Below are 16,526 nucleotides of genomic sequence, written 5' to 3'. Positions count from 1 at the left end.
CTGTTGTGTTTAAGGCTATGCTCCAAGAGACTTTTTTGTAGGTATTGGGTCATTACATGTATGTACCGAATTTCGTACACGTACGTGAAACGTAGCGGGAGGCGCACTCCGTTGAACCTTTATAGGTGGCGCTATCGAGCCATTTTACCCCGCCCAATTCTGAAACGCATATCAGATGTCAATTTTCGCCAGTTCTGATGCGTGTGCAAATTTTCGTGAGTTTTCGTGCATGTTTAGGCCCTCAAAAATGCGATTAAATGCGGAAAATAATAATAATAATAATAATAATAATAATAAACAGAGCAATTCCAATAGTGTCCTCGCACCATCGGTGCTCGGGCCCTAATAATAATAATTAAAGCTGCAAGCAGCGATGAAAGGGCCCTCGCACCCGTGCCACCGCCACCCGGTGGCTTTAGGAAGACAGAGCACGGTGGGCAATGTGCATTTAAGTAGGTAAAAATAGGAGTAGTATGTCAAAGTCAGTTACAAAAATGTCCTTTATCATGGGTATAATAGCATGCGTTATCACTCAGATAAGTGTTGCTAGCATGTTTTAGCATGTTTCTAGCATGTTTAGAACTCAATGGCATATTAAATATGTCGCTAGCAATGCATCACAGTTTAAAACGTGTCACTTCCTGTCGACAGTAGGTGGCACTATTACTTTAACTTAAAATTGTCATGTAGATGTGTTCAGGGCAGGACTCTTATCAAACATGTGAAGTTTGGGGCAGATTGGACATTGTCTTCTTCAGTAACAATAACTTCCCGTTTCATTGCATTAGCATGCTTTAGCACTTAGCTAAGAATTGCTAGCATGTTTTAACAGGTTTCTAACATGTTTATTACTCAATGGCATATTTAATATGTTGCTAGTACTGCATCACAGTGTTAATCATGTCACTTCCTGTTGCCAGTAGGTGGCGCTATTACTATAACTGAAAAGTGTCATGTAGATGTGTTCAGGGCAGAACTCTTATCAAACGTGTGAAATTGGGGCAAATTGAACATTCAATGCCTGACAGCAAATTCCTATTTAATTGCAGGAATAGCATGCTTTAGCACTTAGCTAATGTTTGTTAGCATGTTTTAGCATGGTTCCCGTGTGTTGTTAACATGTTCAGCACTTGCTGGCAATTTTTTATATGTTATTAGGAGTCCAAAATGGTGTTAAACATGACACTTCCTGTTGCCAGCAGGTGGCGCTATTACTCTAACTGATTATTCTCATGTAGATGTGTTCAGGGCAGGACTCTTATCAAACCTGTGAAGTTTGGGGCAGATTGGACATTGCCTACTTGAGTAACAACAACTTCCTGTTTCATTGCATTAGCATGCTTTAGCACTTAGCTAAGAATTGCTAGCATGTTTGAACATGTTTCTAACATGTTTATAACTCAATGGTTTATTTAATATGTTGCTAGTACAGCATCACAGTGTTAAACATGTCACTTCCTGTTGCCAATAGGTGGCGCTATTACTATAACTGAATATTCTCATGTAAATGTGTTCAGGACAGAACTCTTATCAAACGTGTGAAGTTTGGGGCAGATTGGGCATTCAATGCCTGAGTTACAGCAAATTCCTATTTAATTGCAGTAATAGCATGCTTTAGCACTTAGCTAATGTTTGCTAGCATGTTTTAGCATGTTTCTAGTATGGTGTTAACATGTTTAGCACTTGCTGGCAATTTTGTATATGTTAATTAGGAGTCCAAAACGGTGTTAAACATGTCACTTCCTGTTGCCAGCAGGTGGCGCTATGACTGTAACTGAATTTGAGCATGGTCATGTGTTCAGGACAGAACGCTTATCAAACGTGTGAAGTTTGGGGCAGATTGGACATTGTTTGCCTTAGTTACAGCAACTTCCTGTTTCATGGCGAAACATCAAAATTTGTCAGGCCGCCGAGGACACGCCCTTCGACGAAAACTCTAGATCTTCGCAATTTAACGTCGCAAAGGCCTTAAGATTACACTCACCAAATTTGAAGATGATCAGATTAAAACTGTAGGAGGAGTTCGTTAAAGTACGAGGCCTGAAAATGCCAAAAACTGCACAAAAATCAGAGAGGAAGTTCAAAATGGCTGACTTCCTGTTGTGTTTAAGGCTATGCTCCAAGAGACTTTTTTGTAGGTATTGGGTCATTACATGTATGTACCGAATTTCGTACACGTACGTGAAACGTAGCGGGAGGCGCACTCCGTTGAACCTTTATAGGTGGCGCTATCGAGCCATTTTACCCCGCCCAATTCTGAAACGCATATCAGATGTCAATTTTCGCCAGTTCTGACGCGTGTGCAAATTTTCGTGAGTTTTCGTGCATGTTTAGGCCCTCAAAAATGCGATCAAATGCGGAAAATAATAATAATAATAATAATAATAATAATAATAATAATAATAATAAACAGAGCAATTCCAATAGTGTCCTCGCACCATCGGTGCTCGGGCCCTAATAATAATAATAATAATAAACAGAGCAATTCCAATAGTGTCCTCGCACCATCGGTGCTCGGGCCCTAACAATGTCCAATCTGCCCCAAACTTCACACGTTTGATAAGCGTTCTGTCCTGAACACATGACCATGCTCAAATTCAGTTACAGTCATAGCGCCACCTGCTGGCAACAGGAAGTGACATGTTTAACACTGTTTTGGACTCCTAATAACATATAAAAAATTGCCAGCAAGTGCTTAACATGTTAACAACATACTAGAAACATGCTAAAACATGCTAGCAAACATTAGCTAAGTGCTAAAGCATGCTATTACTGCAATTAAATAGAAATTTGCTGTAACTCAGGCATTGAATGTCCAATCTGCCCCAAACTTCACACGTTTGATAAGCGTTCTGTCCTGAACACATGACCATGCTCAAATTCAGTTACAGTCATAGCGCCACCTGCTGGCAACAGGAAGTGACATGTTTAACACTGTTTTGGACTCCTAATAACATACAAAAAAGTGCCAGCAAGTGTTAAACATGTTAACAACATACTAGAAACATGCTAAAACATGCTAGCAAACATTAGCTAGGTGCTAAATCATGCTATTAATGCAATTAAATAGGAATTTGCTGTAACTCAGGCATTGGATGTTTAATCTGCCCCAAACTTCACACGGTTGAATATTCTCATGTTTAACACATTTACATGAGAATATTCAGTTATAGTAATAGCGCCGCCTACTGGCAACAGGAAATGACATGTTTAACACTGTGATGCTGTACTAGCAACATATTAAATATGCCATTGAGTTATAAACATGTTAGAAACCTGTTAAAACATGCTAGCAATTCTTAGCTAAGTGCTAAAGCATGCTAATGCAATGAAAGAGGAAGTTGTTGTTACTAAAGAAGGCAATGTCCAATCTTTCCCAAACTTTACACGTTTGATAAGAGTCCTGTCCTGAACACATCTACATGACACTTTTCAGTTATAGTAATAGCGCCGCCTACTGGCAACAGGAAATGACATGTTTAACACTGTGATGCTGTACTAGCAACATATTAAATATGCCATTGAGTTATAAACATGTTAGAAACCTGTTAAAACATGTTAGCAATTCTTAGCTAAGTGCTAAAGCATGCTAATGCAATGAAAGAGGAAGTTGTTGTTACTAAAGAAGGCAATGTCCAATCTTTCCCAAACTTTACACGTTTGATAAGAGTCCTGTCCTGAACACATCTACATGACACTTTTCAGTTATAGTAATAGCGCCGCCTACTGGCAACAGGAAATGACATGTTTAACACTGTGATGCTGTACTAGCAACATATTAAATATGCCATTGAGTTATAAACATGTTAGAAACCTGTTAAAACATGCTAGCAATTCTTAGCTAAGTGCTAAAGCATGCTAATGCAATGAAAGAGGAAGTTGTTGTTACTAAAGAAGGCAATGTCCAGTCTTTCCCAAACTTTACACGTTTGATAAGAGTCCTGTCCTGAACACATCTACATGACACTTTTCAGTTATAGTAATAGCGCCACCTACTGGCAACAGGAAGTGACATGTTTAACACTGTGATGCAGTACTAGCAACATATTAAATATGCCATTGAGTTATATACATGTTAGAAACATGTTAAAACATGCTAGCAATTCTTAGCTAAGTGCTAAAGCACGCTAATGCAATGAAACAGGAAGTTGGTGTTACTGAAGAAGGCAATGTCCAATCTGCCCCAAACTTCACACGTTTGATAAGAGTCCTGCCCTGAACACATCTACATGACAATTTTAAGTTAAAGTAATAGCGCCACCTACTGTCAACAGGAAGTGACACGTTTTACACTGTGATGCATTACTAGCGACATATTTAATATGCCATTGAGTTCTAAACATGCTAGAAACATGCTAAAACATGCTAGCAACACTTATCTGAGTTATAACGCATGCTATTATCCCCATAATCAAGGACATTTTTGTAACTGACTTTGACATACTCCTCCTATTTTTACCTACTGAAATGCACATTGCCCACCATGCTCTGTCTTCCTAAAGCCACCGGGTGGCGGTGGCACGGGTGCGAGGGCCCTTTCATCGCTGCTTGCAGCTTTAATTTAAAAGATGTTCTTCATACATTGTTACTTTAGATACTTTTTTTTCTTGAAAATAGAACCAACAAAGATTGGCCAGGGAATTTTTCCACATTCAATGGGGTTTCCTACGGAAGCTTGTTTCTGCCACTGAAAACAAAATAAAAAAGGCAGTTGCGACTTTTTATCTTACAATTCTGACTTTTCTCAGAATTGCATGATATACTGTAAACTCACAATTGCGAGTTCTAAAGTCCAATTCTGAGAGGAAAAGACTGACTTTTTTATCCAGAATTGCGAGTTTATTTCTCACAAACAACTTATGTAACTTATTATAAAATCATAATTGCAAGATATAAACTTTCAATTGTAACTGTTATTACTTTCAATTGCGAGTTTATATCACACAATTCTGATATAATCACGCAAGGTCAGAATTGCGAGATAAAAAGTCGCAATTACCTTTTTTATTTTTTATTCTGTGGTGGAAACGAGCTTCCATAGTTTTCCATATGGTTTTTGTGACTTAAATATAAGCTTTATGTCTAACCCATTTGGAATACATGCTAAATACAATCACTATTACCTAAACTTGGTAACATGTGTTACTAAATGTACAGTACTGTCTGTGAAGTACGTCAGTGCTGTGAGTTAATCTGACTCTGGTTTTTGGTTTTGGTTAAAGGGGGAGGAGGAGCAGACCGTGGCTATGATGATCAAAGCGGTATTTATTTCCTTATACTTTTGCAAAATGTTTACCCTCTGGTTCATAATTGTTTATTTTTATCTACTGTAACAAAACATTGACATATGTAATAGTAAAATATGTCTTCATTTGCTGGGTGATAATTTGAATGTCATTTTCTCATTAGGCGGTGCCTCTGAACAACCTCAAGGTAAATATTAGTTTCACTCATTTTATAGTACTTAAGTTACATCTATCAGTAATTGTTTTGGAAAAACTGTCGGTCACAAAATGAAGGCTTTTTTGGAGTTTACCTAAGGATAAATTGTCCACTGAAATATAAAGCTGACATGAGTGAGTGCCTCTGGGTGGTGTTTTTGTTTCATCCTTTTCATGCTCTATTTTCTAGCAGTTTGTCCTGACAGAAGCTTTGTTTACTTGCCAATGTTGTCTTTCTCAGTGGAGTTAGCATGTCCTCTGGTTCAGTTTCAGGTTTTTTTTTGTTGAAGAATGGGTGACCACAAAAAGCTAAAATGTTTCAGCCTAAATATTGTGTGAGACTATGGAAACAGTGGTAGTCTGATGACTAACTGTCACACAGTTCTTGCATAAGAACAGGGCGGTCCAACAGACAAGAACAATTATTGTGGGCAGTACATGTTGAGGTTTTTCCACTAGGTGATTGTTTTCTTCTGTGCTGTTGGAATAGTAAATGGGTGGTTAATATCATGTGCTGTGCTTTTTAGTATCTGAAGACTGATAGATTTGACTGTTCATTCTGCCACTGGCTGTGCCCTAAATCTCTGCTTCGATTGCCTGTTGTTGCAGATCTAAACCAGCAGTGGCTCCAGCTTATCAAGACGCTAGGCGATAATATACCAGAAGGCCTCAGTGTCTGGATTGCCGGGTTTTTACAAGTAGTAGAGCCCCTGCTAGAGCAGTTTCGGGGACTTCTGAATGTAACGGAGGAAAAGGCAGAGCTCTAAATGTCTTGTATAGTAACCTTCTTTGCTTGTGTTGGGGTTAAATGGTTTTAAACATTGTTTACATGGTTTGGTTTTAAGGCTGGTGCTCATGGTGGTCATGGTTTATGGATGAGATGCATATTTGGTCCTGATCAAGATTAATCATATTGGTTTTGAGAATTTGGCAATAAGGAATTAATTTAATTGTATTGCTGACTGGTTTGACTGTTTTATTTTTATGTTGGTAAGGATTATTAAAAGCCTATACACTACCATTCAAACGTAAAGGGTCAACAAGTCTGTGTTAATAAATGTTCCTAATATGCTGCAGTAATGGCTGTTGGACATTCAGCTTTGCATCACAGGAATAAATTACATTTTAAAATGTTACAATAGAAGTTTAAATTGCAATATATATATATATATATATATATATATATATATATATTATATATATATATATATATATATATATATTACAATATTATTGTTTTTACTGTTTTTTTGATCAAATAAATGCAGCCTGGGTGAGCATAAGAGACTTGTTCTCAAAAACAAAAAAGCTTACTTAGTCTGACCCTAAACTTTTGAACAGCAGTGTATAATAAATCAGTTGATGGAAGCCACTAATAGTTGATTGTTATGAATCTTTTAGAGTGTACAAATAAATGATAATTCTCATTGTGAAAAAGAGAATACACTAGTGATACAGTTATTTTAGATCAAAAAGAGGGGTGTGAATTCCTATAGATGTCCATCTTTTTCCTCAGGACATCCTCAATGACTTCTGGTCTTTTTTATCATCCCTTTTGTTGTGTTGACACATTGTAGATGGAGTATTCTCAGATTTTTTTGCCAATGAATAGATCTAGCAGTGGGACTGGTTTTGCCTGGGTTTGAGAAGGCGTTTCTTATCTCCGCTCGGTTTTAAGGAATTAACCCCAAGGCCATGTTGAGCATTCCATTACTTTGCCTCCCTTTCCTCTGCTCATGGAAGCCATCTTATTCCTACTTTCTTGTAGCACAGTTCTCTTTTGGTTTTAGGGTTACTTGACGTACCAGAGGATTGAAACTGGCAAATGTTTGCCCTTGTGTGCGTCACAACTGAAAGCTTCAGCGCATGCAGGGATTATGACATCCTAAATCTAAAGAGAGGAAAGGCGCTATAGGGATGTTTTGTTTTTACCCCAGACACTGATGTTTCGTCTAAAAAGAGACTCTTAAAAAGTTAGTTTTATTGGCATCAATGGTTCCATGAAGAACCTTTAGAAACTTTCCATTGCACAAAAGGTTATTTATAGTGGTTAAGAGTTGTTTAGACACACACAAGAACGGTTCACTATTATTGGGGAACTGAACGTGCCCCCAACATACATTTTTGTAATGTTTATTTACCACGTAGTAGGCATTCATTCTATTGTAAGAGCATGGTAGTTTGCATTTACTGCTGTTAATCTATTGAATATTTCAACGTTGTTTTCTCATGATAGATGCTTTTAACATTGGTATTGTCCGTTTGGATGTATTGGTTCTCAACAGTATTTCAGGCTCACATTTTTTTCTTTTCTTAAGTATGTCTGGTTTCTTTTCCACAGGAGTGGCTATTTTCTCTGTCATCTTTGATTCTTTTTAAAGCATTTTAGCAACTTGTTGTGTTCACTTTCCTTTTAATAAAGTGAAATGTGAGAATTCCCCCTGTTTGATTTATGTCATATAGTCACGCCCAATTGCTTTGACCAGGTCTTTTAATTCACCATATCTCACTGTGTAAACCCCACCAACAATGGCATGGTAAGAATGTAGCCTATTAAGCATGTGTGAAGAACACTGGCCTGCCAGCTAGCTGTTGCCTCTTATATTATCTAGCTGCCTAAAGTTTAGGGAGGTAAATCTGCATAGCTTTAGATCTGAAACTACAGTATTTATTAGGAGGTTCACTTCAAACATTAGTTTGGAAACCTCTATTTATTTAGTCAGGTGAACTCCTGCATGGTTGCATACACAAAAATGGGTGTATGCAGGCAACGCCCAGCATGTTTACACCATATATCATGACAGTGATATTAGAGAAACCCTGCAACTAAATTTCTGATCAAAATTGCACAATGTCAGACGTAGTTCGTTAAATAATGTTATGAACCACCTCTTTCTGACCGAATAGAGTTAAATAAACTTAAATAAGTTAAATAACTAGCAGTTGGATGATTTTGAATGCGTGCTGTAAACTGTATTAGTTGTTATTGCGTATTTACACGTCAAGTTGAAGAACAATATGTACAGGAACATTTGCCAAGTGTTCTGGGGAGAATAGGAAACTCCTGTTGCACCCCCTAGTGGCAAAAACTTCACAGTTTGCTTGTCCTCTTGTTAAATGCCCATGTCTCTTTAGTTTTGTCATCAAGCTCCAACTAATAACTGATGTAGCCATTACAAAAATATGTATAACGTATTGTACACTTCAGAAGCAATTTGAAACCAGCCCTTGTCCTTCTCTTTTCTTGTGTGTTCTGCCCCTTTAAATTGACCCCACAGCCGGAGCCATGGCTGCCATCCTCAGTTCTGTGGGTGTTGCTCTGCTCGGTGCCGCCTCAAGTTACTTTGCCTATCAGAAAAAGAAACTGTGTTTCAAAGTACAAGGAGGTGAGTTCAACACTTTTATCCAGGACTCTGAATCCTTATGCAAGCACAAGCTTGGTTTTGATTTGTGTTGCAAAAGAGAAAAGGAAAACAAAACTTCACAAATAAGCTGTTTAACTTCACAAACATACTTTTTTTTACTCAAACGATTTGACCTCTTTTAATAACTTGTTCCACAATTATATGTAAATGCTTTCGGGAGCCACAGTACATGGTTAACCTTAGCTCAACTAACACCGCAGCTCTTGTAGAGGAAGTGGGGGTTGGGCGCATGACGTGGCAGCTCTGCTTGTATTACAAAAGCCCTCAAGGCCTCAACAGGTGGCTCTGTGGCGCAATGGATAGCGCATTGGACTTCTAAGCTACACTTAGAGAAGTGATTCAAAGGTTGTGGGTTCGAGTCCCACCAGAGTCGAGTTTTTTGAGAGAATGATGAAAAAAGGCTGACAACACTGTAACAAAAACAACAACAAAGTAGCAGTGTTTTGTCCAAGTGTGAATGGTGTTAACATAGAACTTTAGTAACTGAATTTCAAGATACCATAAACCAAATTAATTCACACTTTATATTTGGTGTTTTTAGCTACTATGCGCTTACATCAAAACATAATTACAAAGTAGTTGTATTGATGTTGTTTTGTCAAAAAACTTTTGCTGAGGTGAGATACGGGTAAGTTTAGGGACAGGTTTGGTGGTATGGTTAGGTTTAAGGGAAAGGTCAACAGAGTAATTGTAGATGTATTACAGCTGTAATTACATGCAGGTGTTTAATATATATATATATATATATATATAAGTACTACATTGTAAAAACATGTATGTACACAATAAGTGCATTGTATCAAATGATTAATTTAAATGTTTGTACATAAAATGATTTTGCGGTGAAGTAAATACTACAGAAAAAAAATAACAGTTTCATTTTTACATGAAAATGTTAGTTCAGGCAACAATTAGAAAAAAACTAAGTAAATTATATAGTGGTACTCAATTCAAGCGTGTAGAAATGAAAGCGTAAATACCAACGTTATAAAATTAAGTAAAATTACTCAACTTTTGTAGTGGTGTTCCCATCATGCACTGGGCCTTGAATAATTTAAGAGGTTGATTTTTAACTTTTTTTACAGCTGTATTTACACGGTTTCATCATTGCTTTTGTTGTTAGGATTAGTAACTTGCCATTTTGTGACATTTGGAGTTAATTTTCCACTCACAATGACACATTCAAACACAAAAACGAGCCATCAAATGTTACCGTCATTGTGTATTGTCTACCAAGTATTGAGGTCTCTGCATGTGTTTGCATTATATTTGCCGCCTTATATGTCGAATATCTATAGTGTAATTATTTTGATGTTTCTAAGTAAAGCATACACTTTTAAAGTGTGGTTTAAAAATGTTATATTTTTTGAGTGAGATGTATTGCAAAGGAAACTTCAACTAAATAGATATTACTCAACTTTTACTACTAGCCTACTCATTTCTACAAATTTTAAAGTTAACATTACTTATTTCCTTTGTTACTTTCACTTAACTTAAGTAGAGTTTACTTAATTCCATATGTGAAATTTACTTTACAAATATTTGTGTAAAAACTTGCCAAAGAAAAATTATGTACATTTTACTTATTGTTGTTTTCAGTGTAGTTAAAGATGCCTATAAACTGCGACCCAAAATTGTTTCATGGGATAAACTAAAAAGTACATTTTCTTATAGGGGAGGATCCAGAGAGTGGCAAAAACCGTGGTACTCAGTCTGATCCACAAGGTAAGTGCCAATATAGCGAATTTAAGAAAATGTAATTCTGACCCCACGTCATATTCAAAGTTATTTGTGATTGTTTCAATCAATTAACATGGATACCAACCACACATTTTTTCATGGCAGTGTAAGATTATTAGTGTTTTTTTAAGTTAAAATGATCACATGATCATTTGGAAAACATTCTAATATTCTGGTTTGGTGCACAAGAAACAGTTGTGCTGCTTAATATTTTTTTGTGGAAACGGTAATTTTTTGAATAGCGAGTTCAAAAGAATAGCATTTATTTGTCATTTGTTACAAAACATTTTTTACTGTCAGTTTTGATCAATTTAATTCAATTTTTGCTGAATCAATTAATTTATTTTGTGTGTGTGGTTTATTTATACAGTGATCAGTATTTAATCATAGAGTTTTGTTCAAATTAAGTATTCAGAAAAGTAATATTTTGTACATATTTTCTTAAAAGAAAATAGTTTGTTTTTATATGGATTTCATGCTTTCTGATGCAGCTTTTACAATTTCACCAATTAGATAACAATTTACTCTTTTCTCCCCCAAAGTTCTCAGCAACCTGATCCGTTCATCATAACCGCAATTGGATCTGCGCACTGAACGAATATATGCACACATCTACCATGTCCAGTTATGGAGAGCCTAACCCTGTGGGAAACATCTGTTATATGAAAGGCTGGTTTAAGGCTAATTAAAAATAATAATAATGTGTGTTGATTTTATTTTTTATTGGATTCTCTGAAGTTGTAGGCCTACTGAATTTTTTGTTCTGTGTTCAACATTTTTCTTGACTAATTGTTTATCTTTGAAAGAGGTAGAAGTAATGTCACTTATGGTTTTTATTGGTCTTTTAGTATTTCAAGTGCCAATGTAAGAGACTGCACTTTAAATGGACAAAGTTGTTACTATTTTTGTAGAAGTACAGCAAGTTGCATAAGGGACTTGCTATTGTAAAGCGCAAGCTGTCTGTTTACAGATGAATGCATCAGGTTTTTTGTTTTTGTTTTGTTCTAACAATACATGCGTAATCTGAATTATAGACTGCCTTCTTTCACAATCAGATGATGGATGGATCAAGATGATGATGATAATGTATGCTGATGAATATTGTCAACTAAAATAAAACTGACATGGAATGCGTTTAAAATGCCAATTCGCTTATAATTTACATGTTCTATATTTAAAATTAATTAAAAATAGAATATAATTATTTGAGATTAAAAGGTAAAAAGTTGTTTTCTTCTCATTATTATGTTTTTGCCATTGTAAATACTGATAAAGCAAGATGTACTGCACTTTTAGACTGGCCATTGTATACGCACAAGTCAACTTGCATTTAATGTGTTTAATTGAAATATGAACTACATAATGAGCCTTGATGATTTATTGTTTGTCTGCTCTTTTTTGGCTATTTGAATATGCATTTGGTTGTTCTTCCCAAAATAAAGCCATTGGTTCCTAGATTTAGAACATTGTTCTGTATTTTGATGTTTCTTATACAGTAACTATTTTGATCTTTAATTCGGCGCCGATATTTCATTTTCACTGTTTAAATCTTGTAATAAGTTTGATGACCCAATAATTGATAATGGTAGTATATTATGATTCTCATTCTATCTCCAGTAGGCTAAGCGGGGGTTGAATGACCGCTGTCGCAATCCCGTTATATCAAACCTTTTTCTTTTTCTTTTTTTCACTTGTCAGTGAACGTTGACTGAAGGCAGCGCTCCATGCTTTTTGAAGAAAGACCTGTGGTTGCACGACTATCGTTTCATCGACTTTTCATAATTTGTTTAAAAAAAAAACTGCCATTTACTTTATAGCACTTGTTCCGTAAAGATTTCCCCCCGTTACTCCGAAGAGCGACATAAAAAATCAGACTGAGAAATGACGGGTAAGCTGACCCTTCTAATATGTTTACGTCCAAATGTCTAGACCGAGTAACAATGTATTCGAGCTGACTTAATTATTAACAAGGAAGGACGGTGTTATTTTACTGTACATAATACAGCAAACTTAGAAATATAATAGGCTAAAGGTTTTGAGGCAAATTGTTTATTTAAAGTGCTGTCAACAATATAACTTAAGCGCTCTATTTGCATATCAAGCCTGCATGTTCATTTCAAGTTCAGTCACTGACCATGCCATAGTTGTGTCATTTTGCCATCTGCTCCTTTTGCCTACCAGTGAGTCAGGAGGACACAGGAAAACAACTGAGGTGATATCTTGTGTAGGCTATATCAGTAGTTCACAATGGCGCTTGAATGTAATGGGTCATTGAGAGAACTCGAAACCTTGTGTGCTTTTTGATACCCACCTTATTAATGCCAGTCAAAAGTTCGACTTAGACGCACTATTTCTTCTTCTTCTTTCTTTTTTTTTTTTAAATTACTATTAGCCTATTCAGATGTGTGCTTGGCATTTGTTGGCTGCTTTTTTTCCTTAACCAATATTTGGTCCATTAAGGCTACAACATTAATATCAGTCAAGCATTTCCGAAGTTAAGTCAAACAAATAAAATTAAGATCATGATCATTTCAAATAAAATTAGTCTACAATGTGACTAGAAGGTGAAAAAAATTGGGTGACTTTTAAACATTTTTCACTCAAAAATGGCTAAATTTCACAAAGAAATGGTGAATAACACATTGAATTAAGCATGCAATTTTGAAGTAGGCTATAAAGACTAAAATAGTATTTTCTTGTAAAACTTTCAGAAAATCTGTTTTATTTACAACTTCACTTTAGAACTTCGAAAAAAAAAGTTTTTACAGCACATTTATTGCACTATTGTCCTCTTGTTTACTATTTCTGTCTGGTATTTTATGTGTCTCTTTCGCTCAGAGGCTCAGGCCTTTGTGACCCTGGCCACTACAGATGCCTATTGCATGGGATGTATAGTGGTAGGCAAAAGTTTGCGCCGACATGGAACATCAAAGAAGTTAGTGGTGATGGTTTCCCCCAATGTTTCTAGGGTAGGAAGGTGAGTGAGCAACTGTCCTCCACTATTAATTCTGAACTAACATCAATCCTTTTCTGACAAACTTCAAAAGTGAGGGATATGAAGAGTGATTAAGCTCCTTATGTACATTTAGCTTTATAATAATATATGACTTTCAAAAGGGTAATTCTTTCCCATGCATGGTACTATTAAGTCTGTAATAGTTTTCAATCCCAGTGCAACATTAATCTTTCTTTGGGTTGCTTCTCATCTATCTTGGATTTGCCTCATTGATTTTTATGCATTCTTCTAGATTGGCCCTGGATGACGTGTTTGATGAAGTTGTCGTGGTAGATGTGTTGGACAGTAGAGACAAGGCACATCTCACCTGGCTGGGACGTCCTGAACTAGGGGTCACCTTCACCAAACTCCACTGCTGGACCCTTACACAGTTCAGCAAGTGTGTGTTCTTGGATGCAGACACACTTGTGAGTAATTGGTTATGTTCTGATAAATGAAAGTAAAGATGGCCATTATAGCACACCAAGGTGTTCAAAGCTTTAGGAACACACAGAATACACAACTATATTATGTGCAAAATATGGAAATAATAAAACAATGTGCCACGGCCTGCATATGTTACAGTGCAGGTATATACTTCGAGGATAATTTATGATTTGATGGCCCCACAACTAGGCGGTTATGTTATTCTGTGCCGCAGGTACTGTGTAATGTTGATGAGCTGTTTGAATATGAAGAATTGTCTGCTGCACCTGATCCAGTTGTGTTCAGGCCCTCCCTGAATACCCATACCCAAATACTGGAACACGCCGCACAACACGGCAGCTTTGATGGTGAGTCACTCGGTTATATTTAGCGTATATTACATTAAGATCTTTTAAGTTCAGTCTAAATCGGATGTGCCCAATGCGTGTTGGAACTTTAATTAGCCTCAAATGCTGTTTTTTCAGATTTGTATTTTTAATCTTTAAAAACAGGAGCATCACATTGCATTATAAAAGTATTTTTAATTCAGTAATTATTGTAATGCACCTTATAATGCATTATATGATCTCATTCATAATTTTACCCACACTTATAATACATAATACTAATCTAGTCATTATGGAATAGAATAGAATAGAATAGAATAGAATAGAATAGAATAGAATAGAATAGAATAGAATAGAATAAGGCATTTATATAGCGCTTTCATATGTACTGTACACCCAAAGCACTTTACAATCGTATCAGGGGATCTCTCCTCAACCACCACCAGTGTGGATCATCCGCTAGGTTGATGCGACGGCAGCCACAGTACAACGGCGCCAGTGCGCTCACCACACACCAGCTATAGGTGGATAGAGGAGAGAATGTGATGAAGCCAATTCAATGGATGGCTCATTGCTACATCTTTACAAAGTATAATGCATTAAAACACGTGCCAACACGTGTTCTTAAGGAATATGGGAATAATATATGGGATTTGGGAAAACAAGGAATCTGCAAATAATATAATGCGTTAAAACTTTGGTTTTACAATTATTTATGAAAATATATTATGAGTACCTTTATAATGCAGTATAATGCTTCAAGTAAAGTGTTACCAAAATGTATATATTAAATAAATGCAGTTAAAAATTAACTTTATACCATCAAAGATTATATTCATCATTATGGTTTCCACAAAACATTTAAGCAGCACAGCTATTTACAACATTGATAATAATAAATGTTTCTTAAAGGGACAATAAGTAGGAATTACTCCCATCTAGTGGTGAATTTGTATTTTGCATTCAAACTAATTTTGCTCTCCAGCGCCTGAATAAACATTGTTATTCATAAAAATAAATCATGAGAACATGAACTTCATCACTGCATGTGCAGGAATTGTAAAATCTTTTTTCTTATTAACTGAAGTAGCCTAACACAATATTTTTACTCTAATAGCTTATCTTTCCCCACACATATGAACTGTGATCATGCAATAACGTTAACTTTACATCGCGATGCTGAGCTACAGTGAAATGATAGAAAAGACATTATCTGTGATAGCAATTCGCCTCATTCGCGCAAACTGGACGCGCGAATGAGGCTCACGTCTACCGCGCCGCACTAAACACCACGCCGCAGGACCTCTAGACGCGCATAAACGTTGAAATCACTCGCGCCAGACGCTCAAGAGTGAGTGAGTAATCATTTTTAAATAAAATTTACTTTAATCAAACCACGGATCCGTGATAAGTTTTGTGATCAGTCTCGCCACTATGTAGTAGCACTATGATCACTTTGAGGGGAGGATAAATTTATCCCCACTGGGGATAAAAATAATTAAGCAGAGGCAGGGATACATTGACCAGAAAGGGGGAAAAAGTTTTTGAAAAAGCAGAGCTATATAAAATTAGCCACATTAGCGACATTAACTCTTGTTTTCTGTAATCTACGGTCACGTTTCCTTTTACGTTCTTTTTTTGACTTTTTTGGCGACGATGTTTTCTTCTCCTGTGGCGCGGCATATGTATGGTCCATAATAACAATGCAATCCAGACTTTTAAACTTGCCGGTGCAGTTTAAGCGCCTCTCACTGCTCTGCACCTGCGTTTCTGCTGGTTTCAGTGACTGGCTGGCTCTGAACGAAAACACGTTGTGGAAACGCGTTGGCTTAGTACTTTTTGTCCCTCTCTGCTATTATAGTTTTGCAAGATGGTGGAACTATAGAAGCCTCCGTGGACCCAGGGGGGCAGTGTTCCGAAAGATATTGAAGCCGACCTGGGCGCCGCCATTGGCTAGCGGACCCCCACCTGCTGTTAGCATTCCATTGACTCCCATTCATTTTGGCGTCACTTTGACAGCGAATAACTTTACATCTGAGGCGTTTAAAGACACCGTTTGTCCATTGTTTATTTCTAAAGAAACACGAAAATGTATAAAAGGCTCCATTACCTTGTATCTTACGTTATGGCCCCGTAGAAGCAGTTTTTGTAA

The 16,526-nt window shown here is 36.6% G+C and overlaps 2 protein-coding genes across 10 annotated transcripts in view; both read left to right on the top strand.

The window, feature by feature from the left end:
* Nucleotides 1-12,070, top strand: part of cd99 (CD99 molecule) — a 30,273-nt gene extending 18,203 nt beyond the window's left edge. For 6 of the 9 annotated variants that reach the window (XM_079615752.1, XM_079615749.1, XM_079615753.1 and 3 more), the window contains 5 exons: nt 5,223-5,261; nt 5,410-5,433; nt 8,720-8,827; nt 10,541-10,591; nt 11,149-12,070. In XM_079615752.1, the coding sequence (XP_079471878.1) occupies nt 5,223-5,261; nt 5,410-5,433; nt 8,720-8,827; nt 10,541-10,591; nt 11,149-11,177 (251 nt within the window). In that variant the 3' untranslated portion in view covers nt 11,178-12,070. Of the gene's footprint in view, nt 1-5,222; nt 5,262-5,409; nt 5,434-6,050; nt 6,614-8,719; nt 8,828-10,540; nt 10,592-11,148 lie in introns of those variants that run through there. The other 3 variants (XM_079615751.1, XM_079615754.1, XM_079615747.1) reach the window with 3 other exon arrangements.
* Nucleotides 12,071-12,295: 225 nt separating this feature from the next.
* gyg2 (glycogenin 2) overlaps nt 12,296-16,526 on the top strand; it is a 12,212-nt gene continuing 7,981 nt past the window's right edge. The window contains exons 1-4 of the mRNA XM_079616460.1: nt 12,296-12,494; nt 13,445-13,583; nt 13,855-14,029; nt 14,263-14,395. Of these exons, the coding sequence (XP_079472586.1) occupies nt 12,488-12,494; nt 13,445-13,583; nt 13,855-14,029; nt 14,263-14,395 (454 nt within the window). The 5' untranslated portion in view covers nt 12,296-12,487. The remainder of the gene's footprint in view (nt 12,495-13,444; nt 13,584-13,854; nt 14,030-14,262; nt 14,396-16,526) is intronic.

The sequence above is a fragment of the Phoxinus phoxinus genome (genome assembly GCF_949152265.1).
Source record: "Phoxinus phoxinus genome assembly, chromosome: 6".
Taxonomy (NCBI): domain Eukaryota; kingdom Metazoa; phylum Chordata; class Actinopteri; order Cypriniformes; family Leuciscidae; genus Phoxinus; species Phoxinus phoxinus.
This window is presented reverse-complemented; position numbering and strand designations above follow the sequence as displayed.